Source organism: Leuresthes tenuis, unplaced genomic scaffold (assembly GCF_036924035.1).
Source record: "Leuresthes tenuis unplaced genomic scaffold, fLeuTen1.0.hap1 SCAF_6, whole genome shotgun sequence".
Classification (NCBI taxonomy): Eukaryota; Metazoa; Chordata; class Actinopteri; order Atheriniformes; family Atherinopsidae; genus Leuresthes; species Leuresthes tenuis.
Window position 1 is genome coordinate 5,717,480 of NW_027325360.1, and position 26,230 is coordinate 5,743,709.

Consider the following 26,230-nt stretch of genomic DNA (forward strand, 5'->3'; position numbering starts at 1 on the left):
CATTATGCTGTCTGTGGAGGCAGACGGCGCACTTCTCTATACACAGCCCACCTAAGGGAGTTATTAGAGGTTTAAGAAATGACTTAATCCCTTCCTGCTCTTCATCTGTTCTTATATTTACTTATAAGCGCGGGGGGGGGGGGGGGGGGGGGGGGGGGGGTTCATGGCAACAAAATGGCAATTTTTTGTAAAAACTAATTTAAAATTGATCATCAAAACTTATGTGTAAACAAGAGTATATAGCACACACCCTGAACTGAACATATTAACATGTTTCGTAAATATCTTACGTGCTTCAGTTTTTAACTGTTAATTCCTTGGCTGGAACCGTCAGTCTGATGAAGGTCAGTAATAGTATTATGATTATTCCAACTTGAGAATAAGATGAACCTCAATGCAGTTGGTGACAGAGCTGACAAGGACAGACATATTCTCTCAATTTTGCAGGGAAACTCTAATCTGAAATACAACATTGCAAAAATATTTGGCAATGCTCTGGGTCCTAAAGGAACAAAATATCACATATTAAACTTTTCTTGAATAATTTACTCCGCTATAGCCCATCCTTATTTTCCTTTTTAAAGTGTTTTTCTCCAGGGCCTGAATGCTCCAGGTTCACTACTGTACTGAAGACAAAAGACTGTATGTGCAGCAAGTTTTACAACTTGGGCCAATTCAACACTGGACTGAAGAAACTGAGCCACAAAGAGGGATCAGTTTCAACTCTCGAAGCCTGAACTTCAGATGAGAGGAATCACAGTATTTAAAATCATGTAGCAGTAGCTTATGCTAACAGCTTAAGTAATTAAGATGTCATATACCAACATCTAAGGAGTTAGTGCTGCTACTTCTTTTAAAATGATTATGACATTACTTTGTTTACTGAATGCTTCCACTCTTGGTGTGTCAACATTGTATTACTGGCATGTTTCTAATAAAGATGTAGGTCTGCAAGTACTATAATTGAATTATGTTAATCATACGAAATGTTTAAATGCAGTACATGCATGCATACATGCATTACTACGAGTAACACCATGAACATCTCTGTACCGGCTCGGTCCATTACTGCTGATGAGAGAGCATTGCGTACTAGTATTTGTAACTAACTAACTAACTAACAGCACTACACTACGAAACTATTTTCTCAGATATATAGAGTAACTATATCTATATATAGAGCTTGAGTGTTTAGGGTAAGACTGGAGGAATAGCTTCATTATGTCTGTATTTACTGCATCAAACTGCATATCAGATGTCCAAGTTTTGATGATAAGTAAAATACTTAAACACACCGTATAATATAAACTTGTGCCGTGTTCATTTTTTTGGATTGCTGTAATTTGCGGCCTTAGCAATTGGCCTAATAAATAGGAGAAAGGTCACTAAGAGTTCAGAGTTCTGAATCTGATGTGTCTAATGACTGCAGTTTTTAATTCATTTAACTGTCATTAGGCCCTGTTCTGTTTGTCGTTTGTTCTCTACTACCTCTTCATTTTTAAGACCACATTGTTGTGGCATTTTATGTGCTGTGTTTTTTAAATAGACATGTCAAGTGGGTCTGCAATGCACTTTTTTTAAAAGAAGAAATAAAAAATATTAAACATTTTTTCTTTGTGTTTATTTGCTTAAATCTATATTTATAATATAGTGATTAATCGTGAGTTAACTATGGAAAAATTAATCATTAATCGCGATTAAGAAAATAATCGTTTGACAGCCCTAGTCCTTAGCAAACATACAAACAAACAGAAAGGGGATATGCTTGCTCACTTGGCCAAACAAGCCTATTGGTCTTCAACTCAACACAGCCTGGTCTCAGGTGATGCATTTAAGAAGGGATGAGAGAGGGGCCACTGTGTTTAAACCAAGACATATTTAGACCAAAGCCTGTGTCATTTCATTAAGACCTCAGCAATTTGTGCCAACTTGTTAAAAAAGGCACATAATATACCTCCTATCCCTCAGTTTCAGGGGTTATAGGATGCACTTTGTTAAATTGGGCTTTTTAAGCTAACATAAATCAAATACTAATTACAGAAATGCACAGAGAATGCCACTCAAAAGGAGTCAAAAGTGAAATCCAATCCTGTTTACCACCAATATAAATTCAGCAGCAAATAGCTTTTGGTGATACAGATTTTTTTGCCAAGGAACATTACAAATCCATATATAAACTTGAAATAATCCATATTTCTATGCATCTCAGCATCAACATACATCATAGCTCTAGATTCCATTTTCATTCCTGGCATGCAAGGACAGAGTGAGCGTGTTGTATAAAGGCCGATCGTGTAATCCAGAGGCCAAAGTACAGCTATCAGCGGTATGTAAGCATCTGCAGGCATGGAAGCTTCATCTGCTGCCAAATGTGCCGAGTGTTGAGATAACAGACCAAGAATATTATAGCTTCAAATTTGAAACTGCGATAGTGATGATGATGTTTCTTCATACCAGAAATTGTGAATATTCCTGGGATTTCTATCAGGACATGATATAACGAACACAAAACAGAAGGCTTTATCTCAGTCATTGGTCACCATTAAAATAGTTTTAACTTATATTAAAGCTTTCTCTTCCTCATCTGTGTCTTCACAAGACAGGTGGCTGGAAATTGTGTACTTCTACATATTACGAACCAAGGAGAAATCTGCTGTTTATTGTTTAATCTAATTATTATTATTACAGAGAACTGGGGGTTCCCAAGTGATTGAGTTCTTATGCGTTTGTATAATCTGCGGTACCGTTATCCAGCTTACTCAAGTGCCAAATCTTCATGCTAAATAAGAAGCTTGTTAGCGAGTCTCGATATGCATTATACAGCTGCTGTCCATGTTCATTTTGAGGAGGACTTTGACTGATCGATGCTGGTAGGTCATAAAACCGACTTAGAACTCTTGAATTCATTCTGAAGTTCATCTTTAATGCGTTTCCATGCTGCCTTCTCAGGTTTTACTTTGCCTCCTCACTGTGACTTTAGCTTTCCACTCACACAAACCAAAAACATCAGTCTTGAACAATGAAGTGAGAAGAAATGTGGAACCCCTTTCATATTGTCAAACCACAGGACTGTTTGACAGAAAAATGTTTTGTTTTTTTTGTCCCTGCAGATGCATAGTGTCCCTCTAAATTCGCAAAGAAATACATTTTTGCTCTCTGCAATATTTAAAGGAACAACTGAGTTCGTCTGGAGGTCGTCTGAATATTGACAGTCAAATAGTAGTAAGAAAGAGCCTGAAAATATATACAAGGTCCATATTTGTTAAACTTAAACTTCCTGAAATGACATAATTATTTTAAAACAGTTACACTCTGCAGACATTTACATTTTAATGCAGTCATAATGAGCCACTCTTGCTGGCAGTGGAGGGTCATTTCTTCTTGTGGTCAACAGAAGACCTGGTGCACAAAAGTTAAAGTAGAGCCAAAACGCTTTCAAATCGATAGGAACAGCTCATTGCATGCACACTAAATGAGGCTGCATTACTCTAAACATTGTCAAAGATTATTAACAAGGAAAAATAAACCAAAACTATTCTTGACAAGCTGCCCGTTTGACATTTCTGTGCGACAGGGAGTCTTTACTTGATCGCATGCTTTTCACTTACAGTAAAACTTGTGCTAACTAACCTAACTAATTTATGAAGACCAAACTTTTTTGTACACCATAAATAAGAAATTGTCTGTAAAAAATTAAATGTAAACTCCCAGTTCACTTGTGTCATTAGAGCGGTCTGGGATCTTTCGATAGGGCCGACATCACTTAAGTCAAGGTGGCGAATAAATAAGTATGTTCATGAAAGACGTGGTCAAAGTGGCTGAGTGCTTGACATGAATTTTGGCTCAGACTGCTGCTTATGAGGTCGATACCTTTCCAGAAACTGTGCTAAAATGAATACTCCAACTTTTTTCAGAATTTTGTCAAGCAAATGTATTCATCTTTTTATCTATTCCATATCTTTTTCCCTTTTCAGTTTGTGTTTTGAAACCAGCCCCTTTCCCCTACAGCCATCACAATATAATTTCATCACAAATATAGAAAATACCCCACCCCTCACCCATCTCAATAAAAGCTCAAAGGTTTGTGGATTTGGTTTGCAAATTAAGTTCCACAAAACATAGACACACACACACGCACACACTCTTACAATCTAACCCCCCTCTGACATGCCCTGTCAATCATAAAGGGAAAAAGCAGCAGTGGCATACTGACAATAAGAGTGCTAATTACTTAGTCATTAATTATATTTTCAGCTTTACAATACGGTCTTTTAATTCAGAAAACTGAAAACAGTTGCTGTTATCACGTCTCTTGACCTTTTGAAATCAAAGAAAGCAGTCTGGCTGGCATTTTTCAGGGTTGCTAAAAGAAACTGGGAGCTCCGTTTAGATCATCATAATTACTTTATGAATTAAATAAGATAACACATGTGAACAACATATTTTGAATGTATTTACTTGTGTTTGTATGGTCTTAGTGCCTTAAAAAACTGTCTGAGAGGATACTTTTTGACTAATACATACAAAAAGATATGCGGTTGTCTAATTGTATGTTTTAAACAGGAGAAAAAAGCTCAGTAGCTTCTTGATAATCTTTAACTGATTTGCGACTCTCTTTACTATCCACTCAGTGAAAGAATGAATTCATGCTGATGCTGAACTACAAAATGTTCATAGACACCAATCACTTGATGGATGTGATGGGTTTTTGGATTAGTCATGCATTTTGGCCCTTCATTCATTCAACTCACATCAAGTGACTTTTGTGTGGTTTTTGTATTTCATAATTCATCATTTCTGTTGAGATAAGAATGCTTTTAAGAAGTCACATCAGACTTCAGGAGGGACGGCTGTATTTTTCTTCTTGCAATTTTCTGGAAAGTAACAAATCTAAAAATACGAACCAAAGAGTTATTCTCTCCCAGAAATAGAGCTATGCTTCCGAACTGTATGAAACACTTACATTTTAGTCATAATGTCTGCCCAATGGCTTGTATACAAAATGACAAGAGGTGGACTGAAAATCAGTGGCAACAGGTCTTATGGAGGGATGAATCCTCCCCAGAGCCCGGACCTCAACATTATTGAGCAGTGTGGGATCATCTGACAGAGAACGGAACAAAAGGCAGCCCACATCCAAAGAAGAGCTTTGGGATGTCCTTCAAGAAGCCTGGAGAACTATTCCTGAAGACTACATGAATAAATGACAGAAAGGTTATCTAAGAGGGTTCACACTGTGTTGAAGAATAAAGGTGCTGAGACCAAATACTGACTTTTTAATCTGGTTAGAACTGTACAAACAATGTTTGTGTTTACACACGTTTAAATAAATTTCCTGTTTTCCCAACAACAACTAAAGAAATAAGGGTTGGCTAAAGTCCTTTTGTACCGTCCTATAGATGGTGTCTGTCATCAGACTGGGTTGTAAATGGGTAACAAAGCAACTAAAGACACTTTTAAATGAGGGTCACCAAAACATTCTTTCTTGGCGATTTTTCTTTTTTTTCTTTTAAATAAAACAGGGCTTTGCAGCTCTGAATAACATCAGCTGAATCGGTCAGTCAGCACTGAGCTCAGTGATAAAACAGTTGTGTCAGGCAGAGCATGCAAATTCAGTCAGCCTCATCATGTTGTACAATTTAACAAATGACTTAACAAATATCACTTAACTGAATAAAAAAACCTTTGCTTGCCATAGGCCAGGATTTTTATCATGAATAAAACATGCAACAACCCCTCGAGCTCCATTTATATTAACAGAACCCCCCCCCCCCCCCCCCCCCCCCCTTCTCCCTCGTGTCTCTTTGCAGTACAATGGCAAACAAAGACATACTGCTTAATATTTTATCTAAATCTCAATTTGTTTGGTAGCTAATGTATGCATAGTTCAGCCTAGAGCATCTTCAATGCATCATTTTTTAAAAATTGAGAGATTTTATGGCTTTTTGTTGGGATGGGATAAGAAGAAGAGTCTGTGTTTCTCTTGAAGCTTCAGGCGTGATTGGACAGTTTGGACAGACAGAAATAAAGCCAAGATGGCTTTAGGGGTGCAAGAAATTACAGTATAGTTTGCTTTACAACAAACGAGATTTGTCTGTTAACTGTCGTAATATTAACTGTTAGCTGTCTTCAGCTTGAATTTTACCAAATATTCTGGAATTCTGTCTTCAGGATTGCAGCCACCATTACAAGAAACAACTACTTTTCCTTCATCTCTTTCATTTTTCTCATGCATTTTTATTACATAGCAGTCTGTAATTTCTTCTGAAAAAACTAATTCCTTGATGTCGTCTGTCCATCTCCCTTGTAAAAAAAAAAAAAAGTCAATTTTCATCAAATAACACCATACAAAATACACCAGATGAGTAACAGCTAAAGCCATTAAAATATTTCTTAAATCATTTTATCCTTTTTAATCATATTTCCAATGTAAATTAGAGATTTTGAGGAGAACAAAGACGAAACAGGAGGTGATGCTTGGAGCTTCCTCCTATAATGACAGTCAGATAATAAAAGAGCTTATGGATCACTGCCTAAACTCATTACCCACACTATTTCTGCCATGTTACTGTGTTTGCTCGCAATCAGAGATGTTAGACGTTGGCATCAATCTCAGTGATTATCAAAGAATAAACATCTGGTATTACAGAAAATTATACAGTGTTATTTGACCTTTTTTTTCTTTTGGGAGCACAGCAGCACTGGTCTTAGTCTGTCACAGCAGCCAAGTTGATGCAAAACATTTTGTATGTTAGCGTTTAATAGTTTCTATTCCTTTATCAATTTTCCTATATTCACTTCTCATGTTAATGTGAAAACATTACATTAACATGAAAAGCCAATCCGTTTATTTTAATATGTTCTGTAATGGCTTCTTCAGGGCATTGTTTATGCACATTCTCTTTAAAATGAATACTAAGAGTCTACAAGATGTAATAAAGTTAATGATCACTAGTGCAGTATAAGCAAATTTAATCATTAAGATACAATACTGAAACCAGTCTTTCCAGGTTTATCTCTGTGGTTAGAATTTACAAACATTTCCAAAACAGCTCACATGCAGATCACTGATAAATGTTACAACCGATCCACGTTCCCTGAACACCTCAGAAGCAGGTTATATAAAAACTTATCAGACACAAAAACACAGCTCCCAAACGCGGGCATAAAAACATATTCAAACTGTTCATGTGTGTGTCACCGCTATTAAACACAAAGAACTGGTCATATTTAGTTGTTGATGGACACTGGAACAACTGCAGGAAGCACAGACCCACAGACTTCATATTACAGAGCCCAGATAGGGGACAGTATCCGCAGACCAGCATACAGAATGAAGTGTGTCATGTATGTGCACTTGGACATGAGCCAGGAGAGAAGTGTGCCGCCATCCCCGCTCACATCCCCTGATGACATAACACCAACAACTAGTCATGTTTGAGGAGAATTTCAAAAAGTTTGAGAATGTTCCACGAGTGGTGGGTGTAGGAGGTACTGTAGTATCATAGGTCCACAGTCAAACAAGCTCCATGTGAAAAGAAGATCAAATTAACAGTGGAAAGAACATACATGCACACACACCTTTTAAAGAGAAAAATACTAATCTTGCTTCATATCATTAACATATCAGAGCAGTTCCTGATTTAATCTACACCTACTCTCATCATCCTTGGTGTCATTTTTTCTAGGTGTCTTAATTTCGACCAAACTTTATTATCCATTATCCACTAAATTATCTATTTTTACTACTCATATTTAGGATAAAAGGTTCACTTTTGCAGAATTTAGAATGTTAATAAGGACCAAATCAAAGAAGAAAACAAAGGTTAAGCCCTTACATTTATCTCACATCTGTCTAACTCTGAGGGGATGAAATGGAAAAAAACAACAGCATGGTTTATTAACTTAATTAGGTACATTAAGTGGAAAAATGTTGGTTCAAATAAAAGCTGCTTGCTCCAACTGAGAAACGTATGACCAACAGGAACAGGAAATACAAGGCACAAACAGCAGAGACAAGCTGCATGATATTCAGCTTTAAAATAGTCCTTCTTCTGCAAAATATAAAAAAAAAAGGTTTAAAAAAAAAAAGCTATGGTTTAATTGGAGGTCCACTTTGCTGTTGATATATATATATATATATATATATATATATATATATATATATACACATAGATATGTGCGTGAGTGTGCAAATTTAAGATCTGATTACATGACTCAAACTTCATGTTATATTCTAACATTACTGATGCTGAAACACAAGTTGCATAAGCTTTTATTTGCACCAAAATTTCTAAGTGAACTCCTTGTATTCAGCCATATTTGTGCAGTCAAGTCACACACCCTCTCAAGTGAAGCTTTAATATGATAACCCTCCTTATTGGGGTTAATCAGCTTAAACTTCACTGCCGCACTGTGCAGCTTTCCCTCCCCTGACAGGTTGGGAAGTCATTAAGCCAATTTAATTTCCTCTTGGATTACTGGACTTGGAGAGGTGGAGTGAAGGGCAAGGGGTGCAACCAGAATATTAGCCAACGCAGTAATCTGGACCTTCTGTCACTCAGGAAAGCAACCGAAGGGGAGGTGGTTTACTACTGGTTAACTGTGAGGGTTTTATTGATCTTGTTTGATACGCAGGGGTCAACTTTTCTCTGATCTGAAAAAGAAATTTAACTGGTGACACCCTAAATGAAATACGTGATTAAGCCTAACTGGGACACTTCATAGCAGGTTAGGATGATGACAATTTAGAGCTTTTTAATCAAAGATAGTTTCTCTGAATTTTTAGGCTCCTTTAGTTGAAGGACCTATGAAAACCTTTTTCCACTTATTCCAACATGTTTCTCAATTTAACTTCTTATATCCAAAGAATGTTCATGAATGGATCCAAGTCTACAACGGTTACTGCTTATTTTCTATAAAATTTCATATGTAGGTTCCCTTCTCTTATTTACTCAAACTTTTGCTGTGAAAAACAATCTGATCTCACCAATTTCCCTATACACCCCAATCCAGTTTTCTACTTTATTAACTCTGTGGTGGGTTAAACCTTCCCTGCTATCTCATTTCACAATCTCCACATGCCTGGTCAAAGACCATACTCACGGATCAGTCTCCGTCTTTGTTTTCAAGCCAGGAACATATGAGGAAGGAACTCATTTCAAAGACAAAACATCCAACTCTGGATTTTCATCAAAGCAAACATTTACAAAGGAAGAGCTCTTTACTCGTCTGAATGGTGCAGCATACAGGCTCTATTGTTGTAAAAATGCAATCTTTTCTAAATGAAAAAAAAAAAAGGGTTTCCTTTTTCTACAGACTTCTTGCAAAGATTTTATATCGATTTTCCCGAGCATTTTCTGCTGTTGCTGCTGTGCGAGAGGGCATGTGTGTGCTCGTTTGTCCTTTCAACTGACCGTGTGCTGCTTTCTGCTCGTTTCAAAAAATTATGGATACCTACAAATACAAATTCACAACACAATAAGGAGCCTCAAATGCTATTCTCAACTTGTACAGCATTATTCTGCAGAGCGTGCTGCCTCCTGTTTCACTGCATCCCCTCATTTGCATTTCTTGAGTTCTTCTCCAGTAGAAATCCTCCTGCTAAGAGGTGCTTGTGTGAACAGCAATTGCAGATGAAGACTGCATCACATCGTCCTCATCATCTCCTGACCATCTCCAATGGTCATGTGTGAAAATGGCTTTGTAAATGACAAATTCTATGGATCATGAGCGAGACAGCTATTTGTGAAACAGCTGTCACTTTCTGCTATAGATCACTGATTCAAGACTCTTCTCGCACAATGTTTTCATCAGTTATTTTACTTCCCTCTCACTTACGATTCCTTGCTTTTCCACTACACTCATCTATGAGTGGTTAGGATTATTGTAGATGGTTAGGTAGAGGTAGAGATGTTATAAAACGTAGCAATTCCTCATCAACAGTCTAGGGCTACATTACCATCTGACAGTTTACAACCATTGTGTGGGATTCTTTTTTTTTTTTTTTAATCATAGAGAAGATCCTGCCATTGGCCATCCTTGTTATCTTTGCTCAGGCTTTTTTTAATATTGCCATGAGCTCAGAATTGACTAAACTCTTAAACTTGATCATTTCTCATGTTTTGCTCTTTCTGTGAAAATAAATTTCCCTTACTTCTTTGCATGTTGAGGGTTCACAGCAGCAACTTCCAAATGCAAATGCGACACTTGGAGATGTGAACTGATGAAGAAATAATGAAGAAATAGCTCATTCCTGTTCATGGAGTCAACTTTCAAGCTACTGAACAACCCTTTTAAGAGCACCAGGACCTGAACCCATGCTCTGATTTCAATGTGAACACCCTCAAATTAAAGTCTACATTTTATGTATTTTATTATATAAACAGTAAAAATGAGTTCTGCACATGAATAATAAAATAGATATCATATTGCTGTCCGATTTCTTCCAGACCTAGCTGCATGAGACATCACATTTAGATGGACTACGTGATGACTATGCTGCTTTGACATCAGCGGCTCAGAATTCTCTTCAGAGGGAACAGACAGTACTTGAGGCAGAAGGAAACTTGCAGTGTGTTTGTGTGTGCATGTGTCAATAAACTCTAGTACAGACACTTCCTCCCCTTGGTTCAAAGTATGGGTATGTGGAGGATTAGACAGCATGTCATTGAATACCAGGCATTAAATGAACACAGCAGGAACAAACACACACAGAAATAAGGACAAGTTGGGCTTGAGGCCAAAGTCCAGGCCATGACTAATAATCACAAGACCAGCAGGTCCTGAGACGTGCTTGCAAGTAGCTCACTGTTCCATACAAACACTTCTAAGCCCATTCTAACTCTCAGCCAGACAGCTAATTCCATTCCTGTGGCTTCATGTTTATCTGTGTTGATGTCCGTGTGAGGAGATAGGAGTCCTGCTACAACAAGGTTACATAACATCTGAGGGCATGTGTGCGACACCGTCTGTTCTGTGGCCAACAGAAGGTCAACAGCTGTCTCACACAAACACACTAAAAAGACTCAGGGGCAGTGGCAGGAGATTGCGCAACACTTCAGTGGTCCATCTGCACTGGATTCAGACACAAAGTCAAAATTACATCATGTCAGATGTTTGATTTAGGAGGGAAATTTTTTATGCTTTCCCACATGTATCAGGAGGTGTGAGCACAGGAATTATATGATATGATGACATGATTCAAAGTTTATGCAGCATCAGATCAAACTCTGAAGTTAAAGTAACTTAAGTTAGTTAAGCTTAATATAGACATTGGCTGCTGAGATGGATTGCAAGCATATTATTGAACTGCATTAGAAACTAGCAGCGCAAGGTTTGTTTTGTCCATAGAGCAATGAGTAATATTTATTATTGCAGGGTACTGAGGGGCTCATTTGGAGCCCCTTTGCAAACACAGGCGGGGTCAGGAGTTTAATACCTTTAAAAGAACTTGAACGGGATTATGATAAACTAAAAATGTCATGTCAAACATGCGAATTATCACCAATTCATTTTCACCATGCTGCCAAAAGTTCAAGTCAAACTCATAGCTGGATGAAAGCTTTGATCTGTAATTTAGAAAAGATAAATCATGAAATTAATTGTGGAAAAATTGGCTCCAAATTGAGATGAGCATTTGCATTAATTCAGTGAACAAGAAGATTACCAGTGGGTTTATACTGCAGAGAAAAAAATCTGTACTGTGATGTACTGTGGCCTTGAGAGAAAAGAAACATTGTATTAATTTTTCTGGGAAAAAACATACTTCATATATCAGTAACATAACTCTCCACTTCAGTGTTACCTCTCATCTTAGTTTCATTGGTTTAAATTGGACAGAGAGATAAAATGGGTGTGCAAACATACTGCTATTGAGGGAATTACTTGTATCCATATACTGTATGTACTAAATGACATCACACTGTCTTTTATGAACATCTGCCATTACTATTATTTATTTATTGCAGGGCACTTATGGGCCAATAGGGAGCCCCATTGGGCCAGGGGTTTAATTCTTGCTGAACCGTCTGTGTTAAAGGTCAGTACTCGTGGTACCGTATGATGCTTTAAAATAATCTGCCCTCCAAATGTCTTATCACATGTCGGTTTTAACTGGATTACAAATTCAGTTTAACTGGAATGCTAGTTTCATGTGTTCATTCTCACAAGTGTTTTCCTAGAAGAAAAATTATTTGAGGCTTCTCTGAAAAAAACATTCAAAACAAAGAGTTAACTTAAGTTATCAAACTACTTCTTTTTGTTTTTTGTGATGGTAATGTGGACTGAGCATGCAAATCAGTCTGGATTTAGTGTGTGACAATACCAACTATTATCAGTTCTTAATGAGTGTAAAACTCATCTGTACATAACATGTCCAGGAGACACAGTTAGCAACAGTTGAAGAGTCAGACTGATGTTAGAGTAAGAAGATTACGTTGAAAAATGGTCAGCTGAAATATAATGAGACAAAATTGGCATACTGTAAGAATAATTAAAGAATGTTATTATTTACTTAACCGTGATGAAAGGAAATTGATTAACTGTGCAACTGACTGTAGTTCAGTTTTGACCTGTTATAACCATGATTTCTTGAGTACTGCCAGCTGTGCTGCAGTATCTCAGGCTCTGTTTCCTTCAAACTCAGTCACTGTTTTCAATAAATGCAACAAGCATACTTTATCGTTATTATTTCTGCTGCCAGCTTTGTTACATAGACACACATTGACGAAAGGAGAAAATTGAGCACTTTAGCCTTGGCCCACATCCACGTTCCCAGCAGTGGGCAACAAATGTTACAGGAAGATCAGGCATCTGAGGGAATTCACTCCAGCTTCTGATTTCTGTGAGAAACAGATTTATGTAATCACTATCGGGCTCACGCATGTGTCATGTTTTTTTTCTTACCTTTCTCAGCGTAGTTTGCATTATATAATGAATCATGTGGTTTTATCCCATTACCACAGGAAGAAGGAAAAAACTGAACCATGCATGAAAACAGGTGAATGTATTTTGTCAACTAGGTGGTCTCATGGTTGGAGATTCCTTATATATTCTGAAATGAATTTCCTGTGGCAGCCATTTCTGTGTCTGTCAGGAACTGCTTGCTGCTGAACCCTCTGTACATGATGATCAAGTAAATGGCCGGCTTAAAATGAAATGCTCCTCACATTACTACTTTACACTGTGCATATAGATAACATATACAATCAGAGATGTGACCTATAATCTGTAGCACAGTAGTATTAGTGCTAATGTGGCATAAACCAACATGCTGGTTCTCACATTTTCACTTTGTTGAAACAAAGGTGCATTAGGGTGCTTTCTATAGGCCGTGTAAAAGGGACTGATGAGTGCTTGAATTACTAAAGAGCCAGATGAAGACCAGCTCCTGCTATTGGGACCTAAACTTCTCAGATTAAAGACTATATTGAATATAAATTGAGTATCATTAACATATTTGAAACAGCAACAGATTACATAGGAAAACAAGCATGTGTGTATTTGTTTCACGTGAAGTACAGGATTCAATTTAAAAGAATTTTTCTATTTTTCAAAGCTTTACATGGGTTGGCATGAGAGTTCATTTCTGCACTCCTCTGCCCTTGTTCATATCTAAATCTCTTAGATCTTCTCAATGTGCTACGTGCTCTTGTTGCATGTATGCCCTGTTTAGTCTTTAGTTACTTTTGAGTTTAGTTTAAGTTACTCTATTCTTGTAATTACCCCATTTGTATTGCATTTGGGTCCACCACCTCCAACTTCTCTACCATGGATTTTATTGTACAAATGTGTACTCATTCCCATTGGACTGCATGTAGAATGCATTAGGACTGGGATCAGGACAATGTAGGACACACCTGTCTGAAGTGAGCAGTAATGGTGAGAAATCCAGATGGAGCAGTCGCAAGGGTGCAAGAGCAGGATTAAGAAAACAGTCCTCAGCTAATAAACTCTGGATCTATTAGTGGTTTAAATCATGATTGGGGTCTTTCTGTGAACTGTTTGCACGTACTTCACCCACAATGACATTTCCCAAAGGTGATCCAGTATCCTTCCATGCGTGTCATGTTAATTGTTCTAAAATGGACAGTAGTTGTGGGCTGTGAGTGTCCATGGTTCCCCCGTTTTAGAGCTGTGATGGACTGAGGCAGCGGTTATAATATGTAATTTATTTGAGCCGATAAGATACACCAGAACTTTTTATCTGTCGTGTTGTGAATCTCACTCAGTGGCAGTGGGGATAGGTTTCAGCCCCAGTGACTGGAGATGGGAAATGAGAGATGGCTCCAAACTTTTCAAAGCAACAGAATCATGTGCCTCTGAGCTTATCAATTCCTTCACTTTGCCGGCGGGCGCTGGCACTAACTGTAAATCAGCATCATATTTGCAGAGCTTTCAAGTCTGCACTGAATACAAGACTCCCAAATCCCATTTCTCAAACAATGTCAGAAACAAACAAAATTCAAAACGTATGCTGTCCTTAGTGTTAAAAGAGGGGACAAACACTGCCAGTCTTGCTAACTTGATACAAGACATCTGCCCCGCATCAGAAACACAGCTCTCTGCCTCTCCGTTGCTGCTCCATGAAATGTAGCTTTGCATGTGATGTGTCTTTCACTAGCATTGTGCTTGTAGTGAGTTATAGGAGGCTCAGGACTGTGTGAGAAAACTGAGATATTCCGCTGCTTCTAACTTTTTATCTGGAGCATCACAGTACATGTAAAATAGTCTAAATAACTACACGGACACAGTCTTATTTTGGTTGGTGTTAACATTTTTCTTTGAGAAAGAAAGCCTAAATTAAGACAAAGTTATCACATTTTCTCCTTTTTTGATGCTGAATGAGAAACTGTTGGGACACCTAACATCTGTCCTCAGGCTTCCGAGAGCACAGACAGGGATGAGGGATGCAAGGGTGAATGAGTATCACCATTCTGTCACAAAAATAAAGGGAAAAGGTTTTCTTTCATCCACATCTTGGGTAGGTCGGGTTGGACAGTCTTTAAAAGTCTGGGATAAAAAGTATTTTACTGAGGTTACGGTAGGCTACTAACTGCCAGTATGCAGTTGCCATTTTTTCCTACAGTGTGTGTTTACTATGTACTACTGTTGCAATGCAAAATACTAAAAGAGGACATTGCATAGTTCTTACTTAATGTTTTTGGTGGTTTGTTAAGGCAACTGTTTAGTTGGGTAGTATTATTTACCCATGATCAAAAATCCTTACAAGAATACAAGACTATTCACAGTAAGTTACACTATTTCATGAGACAGAGCAAATGTTACCCAAAATGCGTTTTTTTCTATTGTGCAGGACCGTTTTAAATGGAAACTACGATACAATTAAATAATGGCTGTTGTATTACAGCATTTTATCACATGTATTTTTCTGAGATGGGAGGCGAAAATGATTTAGAATTCCCAGGTTGCTCATTGATATTTTAAAACATTTCAGTATTCAATTTACATTATCTGAATGCCATTGACACTGATACAAACCCAAAGTTAATTCTGTTTGACATTTCAGATAGTAAGTGGTTGTGTTGATGCAGAAGATCTGTCCAGTGTCCTTATTTACCTATACACAATTTAGTTATAAATCAATAATGGAATCAATAAAGGACTGGATCGATAGAAAGCATAAATAATGGCATTAATATCAATATCCCTTCAGCATAAAAAAAAATCAAGAAAAAAAAAAAAAGTAAAAAACAAAACTGGCCAAAAATTACAGCCACCTTTGCTAGCGTGAATTTATCAATTGGGCCAGAAAATTACCACTGGTATATCTCTACTACAAAGCAAATATCTCCATTAGCAATCAACTAACTCTCTGAAAATGTCACCTTGGGATCTGTGACACTGTGGTGGTCTGTAAAGACACGCCACTCGCTCCCAAAAGCCCTTCTTCATTAAAATTCAGAGTATTTGCATTCTCAGTCAGCATCCTGCTTTGATCGTCATGGGAAACCCATCCTTATTAACGGTCAAAGGTTCCCAATTAATCAAAAGCCATTTAGCTCTACTTTTTTCATCCATTTAGTTTTCTTTAATTAAAATCAAAGAGTTACACAACTGACAAATGACAACAATGAACTGTCTGCAGACAGAGTTAATGACAATGATCAACAATTTAACTTTAGCAGCCTGCATGAATAAAATGTGTCTTGTATGGAGTGTCTAAACACAGCATGCAAGAGAAAAAAAAGACTCTTCCTACTTTGAATTAAAAAATGTCCTTACTGTGGTTACACCTCATGATCAGAGTTAGATGCAGCTGAATGTTGGATTTACCCAACCGTGACTACAATGTCCAAAAAAAAAATTAGGAAATAAAATCAATTAGGATTTAGGCACAATTGTGGCTTTATTATTAAATTAATCCTACAAAGCCGCAGGATGCATGAGAGTTAAGCCGTCTGTGGGGATATCATAGCGACTGTTTTCTCTGGCTGACTGTCCCACTGAGAGAGCTATTGTTTGGCATGCATAATGTTAGCATAATCCTCAGCCGGCACCTGCACTCGTTCCACCTGTGCCTTCAAGTAAGGTCAATGTAAAATCCAAAGGAGACTTAAGTCAGAGATGATGAGAAAACCCCACAATAACACAGGAAAAAAAGAAAATTAACACTGAGTGGATTATTGGCAAACTGAAAGAGATCCTGGCATTATCTAGTGTTGTGGTTCTCAATAGCTTTAGCTCATGAGACCCAAAAAGCCCGACTGGTGACATCAAAATGCATGAATGCAGAGCAGGGCGATGGATTTAATTTGACCTCATCCTATTCTAGAAAAATCTACCAAAAATGCCTCTCCTTGTGTTCGTAAAGCAGAATTGGAACAGTTTTACAACTTCATTGAGTAGTATATGTCGAAATGTATTGAAGAAGCTTTTTTTTCTGAACTGGATTGTTGTTAACTGTGGTAATGAAATAAAATCATAATATCAACCAAAGGATTAGGAGGCCTTACAAGAGATCTGCCTCCAGTATGTGATTTTAGTTTTGATAGTTTCTGGCGTTAACTGTACCTGCTATGGTCATTGTACTATAAAATGCTTTGCATCAACGAAAACGCAAAAATCCCAGATTTCCAATAGTATTTTGCATATGCACCTACTTATACACAGCCCTTATCTGTGAAGCGAAACGCTGTAGAAAACAGCTGCTCCTGCCGGCCTTCATAGTTTGTCCCTCAGAGCAGCTGCAAACTTGGACACATTTGGATCCTTCCAAAACAAAAGCCACCAAACCTCTAATCAACTCTGGCTTTGGACCATGTTTGTCTGCTCACACTATTGAGGGTTTAAAGTCTGTTAAGATCAGCTTCTGAATTATTGCACCTGTGATTCCACACTGCGCTGCCTCCCCAACTGCTGCAGTCCATTACTTAAAGAAGACTGAAAAAGGTAAAGCAGGGGGGTCCTGCTGCATGGTACCAGGGCCCCCAGGGGTGCTTTAAAAACGGAGCATAAAGGGATGGTTTTACTTTGTTTTTCTGATGAATGGGAAACGAACAAATCCATAAATCTGTTTGTTTCATTTCGTGCTGCTAGACTAAGTAATTAAATAAGTCATGTGCCAGTTGGCAGAAGCTCATCACACACTCCCCTCCACTGATAGATTTAGCCATGCAAACACTCGGGCAGCTTAGTAATGTCCTTTGTTGCTGCTTAATTGGCTTTCTATGGGGTGTGCCATCACATTTGCATCAAACAACAACAAAAACTAGGGAAGTCTTTGTGCTTCATAAAAACATGGTATCATCAACAAAGACACAAGATTTTTGCAATCTGGCATTAGGGGGGTTCGCCCGAATGGTTTTATTATTTTAAAATGTCAATTAATATCGAAGAAAACTCTGATTTTGCATATTTAGAGAGCAGATTTTACCACGAAACATATGCACACACAAGGCAGACATCTGTTGCTGCTTCGGAGAATCTTTATCCACAGAAATTTACGTTAATTAAAATTCCTGCTGCTTTTTAATTAAAACAAACAGCTCTGATGAGCACCACCATCCAGTTGAAACATGGAGGGCACTTACCAGTCTCTTGTCGAACTGTACTCTGTCATTCATCAATGTCCCAAAAATAGTTGTCTGCAGGGAAGGAAAGGAAGAAATGTTACTTTGATGCAAATTAATGATAGGAAATTACTGGATTTCTGATTCAAAATGCTCAAACACATGTTAGCTAGAATGGGAGGGAAAAAAAACACGGGGCTAAATGTAGTGTGAGGATGAGGGTATTCTTGCTGGCTTTGTAAATGTGACTGCTTTTCTTTGGAGTTAACTGCACATGCTTTTTTCTGCTCAACAACAGCCCAAAAAAAATTACTTAATATTACTAAGCGTTAGTTGTCTGAGACTCACATTTATGAAAGATACTATCAAGCCTGAGAAAAAACAAAGCTTCACAGTTGCAAACAAAGTACATAAAATCCATATGGCTTTGAATTACTACATGTCTGCACTGACATGCGTGACACTGGCCCGACTCCAGTTCCTCCCCTTGGTCCTGAAACTTGGCTCTATCCCTATGTTTAGCAGAGGTGAGGTGCCACTTTTCTGTTAGTGATCAAGGAACAGTGGTCATCATGCCCTTCAACCAGGGTGTTGGGGCCTAGTGGAGGAACTAAAACTACGCCAAATAACCCAACACCTGAAGGTGTTTTTCGTCTTTCTCTCTATGGGATTTTCAGGGAGCGAACACCAAAACTGAAACAGCTGTACTGGAATTTTGATGAAAAAAATGTAAAGTGAAGAAACCTCTAAATGCAATAGCTATGGAAACAAAGACAATGATCAAATTATCAACACCGATCTTGTCACTCCTACTTCCTGATCTACAACCAGTAAACTGCAAGTTTCTGCATTAATACTGTGTTCTTCTTGTGTTATGTTATTTGAGCAAATGCATTTCAGCCAAGTCTTACCAGATATATGAAAATGTAGCAAAGATTAAACATTTGTTTTGGTATGGGTGCAGTGGTGGTGCAGTCTCAAGTTTGTTGGACACAACTGATCAAACAAGGTAAAACAAATGAATCCTTGGCACCAAGCAGCCGCTTTGCTGAAACCTGCTGAGCTTTGGGCACTGTAGCTCAAGCAAACTGACTGGCGCAGGGGAAAATAATGCTAATAAAAAATCTAAATTTATTATGGCGAGACAGGTGCCTCTGCTGAGAGTAATAGTCATCTGCATTTAATGCAGACCTGAATGTAAGTGGCACGTACAGGCTAATTAAAGTTGAGGCTTTAAATACAAAAAGAGCCTACAGAGCAGAATAAAGTGCTTTCCTTTGCAAGTCAGATGATGACCCGATGCTGATCAAGGAGAATTACACAAGCCAGATTCCAGTCATATAGTCACCACGTACAAAGACAATGTGGGTAATGAGAAACAAGGTGAATGCTCCTGACCAAGAATATAATTAAGTGTTCAGAAGCAAAGAGATGATACATTTTTCTCTGTTGGAAGTGGAGAATCATGGAGAGCAAAAACCTGTTTTACAGACTGACGGTTCAGCCTCCTTGTGATTTGTCAGAGAACACTACTGCTATAGAAGAAAAATGCACCTTTTTTATACATAATTATCTAGTATTTATACAAACTTTAAAATACACAAGATTCTGGGCATTTCCAATAGAACAGAGAATAGCTTGAAGGACTTGTTTTCTTTAATTCTTTAGAGTGGGAAAAAAAAACTACCTGCCTCCATGTACCACTGTCGGGTTGGGCATTCACTCAACTTTAATCTCCACAAGCTGAGCACTGGTGGGGATTTTATGGTTGCAAGCCTGCAGCTGCATGCTGTTGCATTACACAGGCATATTAGCCAACCTGTTTCTGTCACACAGAAACAGGAAATCAATGGGAAAGATCACTTTGATGCTGCCACACACAATGTTGCATTTATTCTTCCTTTAGCCTTCTTTTACTGCAGAAGAAGAAAGTTGGAATACTGTCTTTCTGAATAGTGTCAAATATATTAAATTAAAGAAAAATAAATCTCTATGGGGAAATGACTTATTTGATACCATAATAACATATAGAGAAAATCCTCTTAAACCATATTACTGAGAAAAAGGATTTAACTGATTAAATCCTGGAAGCTGTGAGCAGTATGCATTATCAGGTTGGAGGATCAAGTGATCCACTCATAGTTCACCTATTCTGAATATTTCCTCTCAACTTTGGAAAAGAGCTATGCTTGCTGGCATGAAAGACACTTAGAATCAAGATGAAAAGCATGACCTATATCATTTCCAAACAACTTGGATATCACTGGCACAGCTGGGCCATTTTAGCTGTTGATCAGTTGGCCTCCTCCTTTGAGAATGGACATTTTGTCTCAGCGTGACCAGTACAGTCAGAGAGCTTTCTGACTCACTGCTGCGCCAGTGAGCTAATTGTTCCTTCAAATCGCTCCGAATGAGTTATTAATACAGGCCCAGGCTGAGTTTTATTAAATATTCATGGGTTGGTGAGGAGACTAATTGAAAAGAAAGAACAGATTGCGTGCAAAGGTCATCAGCTCTGTGTGCCTTTAAGGGAATATAAGGGGCAAAGCTGCGAGGAGAACCGCAAGTAGAGCATGACATTTTTTAAATGTAAGTGCCAAGTCGATTAAAGTTTTTGTTGAGGAAAGTCTCAGTGTCATCATCCATATGCATCGTACATTAGCAAAGTTACAAAACACTTAATAATGTTGCAATCCACGGCTGTAAGTTGGGAGATGTTAAGGTATGCCCAGGCTGTTTTCAGTAGGGCAGCGTTCATGGGACATGATGGGAATCACATGTGTAAGCCTTATGGATAACATTTTTCTGGTCTACCTATGTATTTTGTAACATTTAGACCTTACCATGTACAGGAGTAGTATATATATATATATATATATATATACACTACTCCTGTACTACAATTACTTGAGGAACCTGCAACTGTAACCTTTGACCTGTGACTTGTGTCAACTACAAAGCAGCTAAGAGAAGATGACCACCAGATGACTACTGCCTCACAACAGCTCAGTAAAACTGAGCTATTATCCTGATTACAGGCTGTCTTGAACTGGAGGTGACCCCTGAAAGTTGGAGTTCTATGTTTACAACCAAATAAGCCTTTAACCCCACTGACCCCTCCTGTCCATGCTAAAACATTGGTCCTGAAAAATCACTTTACATTTTGCCGTGAACATGCTTAACTAATTGGTAATCAGGTAGTGCGATCACATGACACTAGAAGGCAAATGACTGATACTTTTAAAATGTATGTAAACATGTTAAACAAACAAAAATTATATAAACTCAAGCTTCTCAAAACTGGACTAACACACCTCAAAGATGAGGTTGGGTTTCATATTACTATTACTAAGTATCCCAGCATTCACAAGCAAAGAGATGAGACATTCAACTTTTTTTTCAGTTAGAACCGTTTTAATCTATTTGCTCAACAAGACTAAAATGGGCCTCTGCATTCTGTACTGTTTGCCTTTTTTTTCTCTTAACAGAAAGCTGTCACTATGTATCAATACAGCTGAAATTCCCACAAAAGCAGCTCTCATTCTGTTTAATTTGTCAGACGGTTAAATGTGCAAGAAATTGTGACTGAAAATCAGCCCATTAAGACAATGTAAATGAATATGAGTGCAAATTTAGACTAATCTGAAGGATATTTCACTGCAAAGAAAGCTGCTTATGTAACAACTGTGTCACTCAAAGTACACACACTGTCATCAATAACAAGGCCAACGGCAAACAAAAATTCATCTTAAAGTCTTTGAATACTGCACATCTCTGAGGCATCTATGCCGCTGATGAATGTCTTAGTACATCATTGATTTTATTAATAATTTACAGAGAAACTTTTTCACTGAGCCTGTTAGCAGTAATACCAGCAAGTCTGTACAATACGTTGACTTGGCTGTCATGTGAATGATGCTGCTGCAAAACTTGGTCAAAGTTTATGTAACCTCTGGACAGCGGCCCCTGCCCTAGTTTGGAAAAGACTTGATGGAACATGTGACTCGGTCTGTCGTTCATGAACTAGATCATGAGCGAATCAGGCCACAGACGACTGAGTGATTGCATATTTATAGAGAGTTGTTATTTTGATATTGGTCAGAGATCAACTGTTGTACGTTTCAACTGCCATGTTGGCTGGTTCTCTAAGCACTTAATCTGCATTCTGAAAAAGGCTTAAAGTGACCACAAGTGTGAATTTAAGGCAACTTAAACAAGATTACTTGAAGTATGATTAATCAAAACTGAACACAAAATCCTGAATATTTTCTTACGGTTTTCAAAAGAAATTGTTGGAGTGCTCATTTCACATTAGCAGCAACACAAGTCCTGATGTCATTAGCTTTTATACAGATTAATCCATGACAGATAATACACATTTGACCTCTAAATGATCAGTGCCGAGCACAAATCTTGCATAATAGCTCAAATTAAATTAATGTCCCAATGCCCTGAACTTTAAATGCCTTTTAGGGGTTCAGCTTGAAATAAGTTACCACCCTTTCAGAGTAATCCTAATCACGAGAGTCTAAGTGTTTACCTTGCCCGACAAAGTGAAAACAAAGCTGACAACACAATGTTTAAATTGGAAAATAATCCTGTGAGCTTTATTTCAGAGATGGCAAGAATCCTGTGGCTCTGGGAGGAAATTAAAATGGAATTAGGCCTCTGCAGAAAGCCTTGTAGGACAGAGATGAGAGGAAAAAGGGGGTCAGTTGAGAAGACCAGCTGAAATGTACAGGGGACAACAATGTTAAATGCTAATGTAAGACTGTGGAACCTTGTTTAAATAAATTATTTTTCTCTAAATATTTGTTAAAATAAAAAAACACAACAACAGTTGTGCTTTGTGAAACTGACAACTCTGAACTGGCTCAGATGAAACAGTTTCTTCTTGCTCCTCGCTGCTGTGCATGTATGATCACAGCTCCATGGGAAAATGTATTAGTCACTTCACATTTGATTTTTTTTTTATCATCAAATAAAAACGCAAAAAATAGATAAACAAGTAAAATTAGAATTTGCAAAGCCACTAATGTTAGAGCAGTGCTGCTGAGGCTGCGTGGGTGAAGTGAGCCCAAGTTCCCATGCAGATGTAGGTCTGATCTCTAAAAGGCATCAGTCCAAAGGATGAAACATTCCTCTCAACATTTCAAGAATTGAATCTTATCTACAGAGTTGTTGGCATACTGAAGAAATGTGAACTCCCAGACAATCTTTTACCTCAGTGTTTAAGTAAGTTGTTAAACTCTTTGTCCAGTGATGTAAATGAGAAAGCTTTAGAAATGAGAGGGCTTTGTTTAGATTATCCACTGCTCATCTTGTTGGAGTACAAAGTTCTGCATGGAAGACCTGCAGACATTCACGTGGATGTTATCTAAAAATTTACCACAAACAACATTTTTCACAGACCAGTCACACCATCCTATATATGGCAACATCACTCCCCCGACAGTAGTGGCCCCATCCACAGGGACCCCAACCCACAACACCCAAGAGATCCATCATTCACCTCCCAAGACTAGACAGTCCAGGACCCCCTCAGATGTTCTTTGTCCACACCCTGACTGGTCAGACCGGTTTTGGCAGCATGAGAAGGACCTACTGAGTTGGGGGCAAGTGGTCATAACATTATGATTTATTGGTGTGTAGAGGACTGACGGGATAGGGGTAAGTAAGGAGGGGTAGCTGCTGTCACTCTCCGAACACAGCAGTACTTCATAGTTATGTGGACATTAACAGTTACAAGTCAGATAAACAACTGCTGGCAGGATAAGTGATGAGAACTCAAGAGTTTTTGGTAGAGAATATCACTGACAAAAAAAAAATCTGTCTGCAACTCTTCTTGATTGTACTGCATTCATCTATGCAAGAACAGACTGCAGCTCTATCTATATGTTAGCCTTCATTATACTATACACAAATTAATATTAGTCTTAAAAAGCAATTAAAGATATCAAAACAAAACAACAGATTGTAAGCAACTGTTTGAAGAGCCACAGTGGACCCACAGTTGTAGTTTGGGTGCAAATATTCCAATAATGAGCTACATTGGAAAGTATTCCTAACATGTTTACTGTTCATAGACATTAAGGTAAGAAAATCTAAATAAGCAGCAGTAACAATCATTGGCATGCTCCGTCTGCTCTGTAGCTTTGTCTTCTGTACGCTGCTTTTAGTGTACCAAGTGATGGGTTTGTAGTGCATTAATTAATATAGATATACAGCAGCACAGAAAACATTTTATTGGTAGAGAAAAGCATGTATTCACTTAGATATTAAACTCTGCAAGTATGTAAAAAAAATCTGCAGATTAAATGAGGCTGGCTTCTACAACAGTTAAGATAATGATCCTATACAAACACACACGCCACAAAACACAAACCAAACACTCATTTCTCTTTTATTAAAGCCGTAAACAATGAGAATAAAAAATGATACTGACTCATAATGATAAAGTATTTAAATGTAAATTTAAATTCAGAGAACAACCAAATAGATGCAAACCCAGACGAGTTTAGATGAGTTCTTTACACGTGTAGGCTTCTGACAAACAATACAGTCAAAACACGGGGGGGTGTCTTGTGATATCAAACCATTATTTGGTGTGAAAAATGTGTCTTTGCCATGAATGAGCTTCTGTTTCTGCTTACTGGAAGTCTATGGGCTTAGAGCAGTTTGTCCTCTCTCGATTAATTCTATTTATCACCAGGAGAATTTTCTAAGAAATGTGAAGCCATCCCCTTTCAGAGATTAACAGTAGCACTTCTGTACAGACAAGCCTTTACTAAGTATCATGAAAAGGTTACGTTCTGAACCTGACATCAAGCTGAAAAGTCACACGTGCTCACTATTCCTTCTCCAAGCCCAGACAGACACAAACACAGGATTTCCCCTTTGTCCCACTCATAGCAGTGAACTAAGCTGTAATCACTATGACTCCTGTCTTTTCTTTAGAGCACAAACCCCAAAACAGTCTGCAGTGTTCACCACCTATGACCCAAAAAAAGAAAGTTTAGTCTGGCATTCTGCAATGTGTATGTGAGAGCGCACAGATACACAGTTCTATGGTTCAGCTTCTATGTTCCTGGAGGGTTGTTTAATACTTAAGTGTAGTTTTTGACACCTTCATTCCTCAATATAGTCAGCTTGTAACCCTACATTTATATACCAACATGTAAAAAGTCATGTAAATAAAGTTAGCACCAGTGCTACCTTGGCTAAGTCCACATTTCCAAGTAAACAAACAAGAGATTGGCGCAGATTTGTGACATTAAATCAAGGAGATAGCAAACAATATAATGCTTAAAGTAAAAAAAAAAAAAATGGTTTTCTAGTCTATACATACATAAACAGTTCGCACACAGGCACCTGTTCAAAGGTTCGGGTTCAGGCCTTGAGTTTACATGTGGAAAAACAGACGTGATGAGGACATACAGAACGCAGTCACTAGTAACAATATGGTCAACACATTCTCACACAGAAGGTATTATAGTTATGCATGATCTGTTTCTGTCACTTCTCTTTCTAAATAAGGACATACAGCTTCCTTTTTCCAGGGTGACTGTCGCCCTTATGTGCATTGCTAGATGATGAAGAAGAGGTAGTTACACAATAACATGTCACTTATTCTTGATTTACTCATTTAAACGGAGAAGGACAGCTGTAATATCAGCTGTATCTGAGACAAACTCGTTTCCCATCATTAAAAGCGCTGCTCATCATCTGCCAACATCTGCAGGTTTGTCAAAAGAAAATCCAGAATATTTGCTCTAATGTGAAACTATTCATTCATTCAACAAACAAACTATTTGGCCGTTTTGACTGTTGGTTAGGAGTCAAAATACAAAAATACAGGGTTAGTAACAAAATACAAGGTTATACATATATATATATACGTTGTTAAGGCTTACATGTTTTATTATACATGGACTGTATTCGCCATGATCTCATGTGGGATGCTCATCTGCACAAAACAGCACAGCACCAATCAATGTCAGCCCTCAACTGCGAAGCTTTAATATCATTGCACATTTTCAAGTTAGAATGGGCCAGGATTTCAGATGAATATGTTAACTAAATATGCAAACAGTGGTTTGAACTGTGCTTTGATCAGACTTTAAAGGTTTTCTAAGCTTTGACCTCACTACGAATGTGAACCAACGATTTTGCTAGAGCTACATTTCACAGCAAATGTG

The 26,230-nt window shown here is 37.9% G+C and overlaps 2 protein-coding genes across 2 annotated transcripts in view; one reads left to right on the top strand and one right to left on the bottom strand.

Annotated features, from left to right (window-relative positions):
• The window catches only part of bmp3 (bone morphogenetic protein 3), a 458,962-nt gene that overhangs the window by 104,368 nt on the left and 328,364 nt on the right, over positions 1-26,230 (top strand). The window lies entirely within an intron of this gene.
• Positions 1-26,230, bottom strand: part of rasgef1ba (RasGEF domain family, member 1Ba) — a 109,345-nt gene that overhangs the window by 58,531 nt on the left and 24,584 nt on the right. Inside the window, exon 3 of the mRNA XM_072387301.1 lies at positions 18,054-18,107. Within this exon, the coding sequence (XP_072243402.1) occupies positions 18,054-18,107 (54 nt within the window). The remainder of the gene's footprint in view (positions 1-18,053; positions 18,108-26,230) is intronic.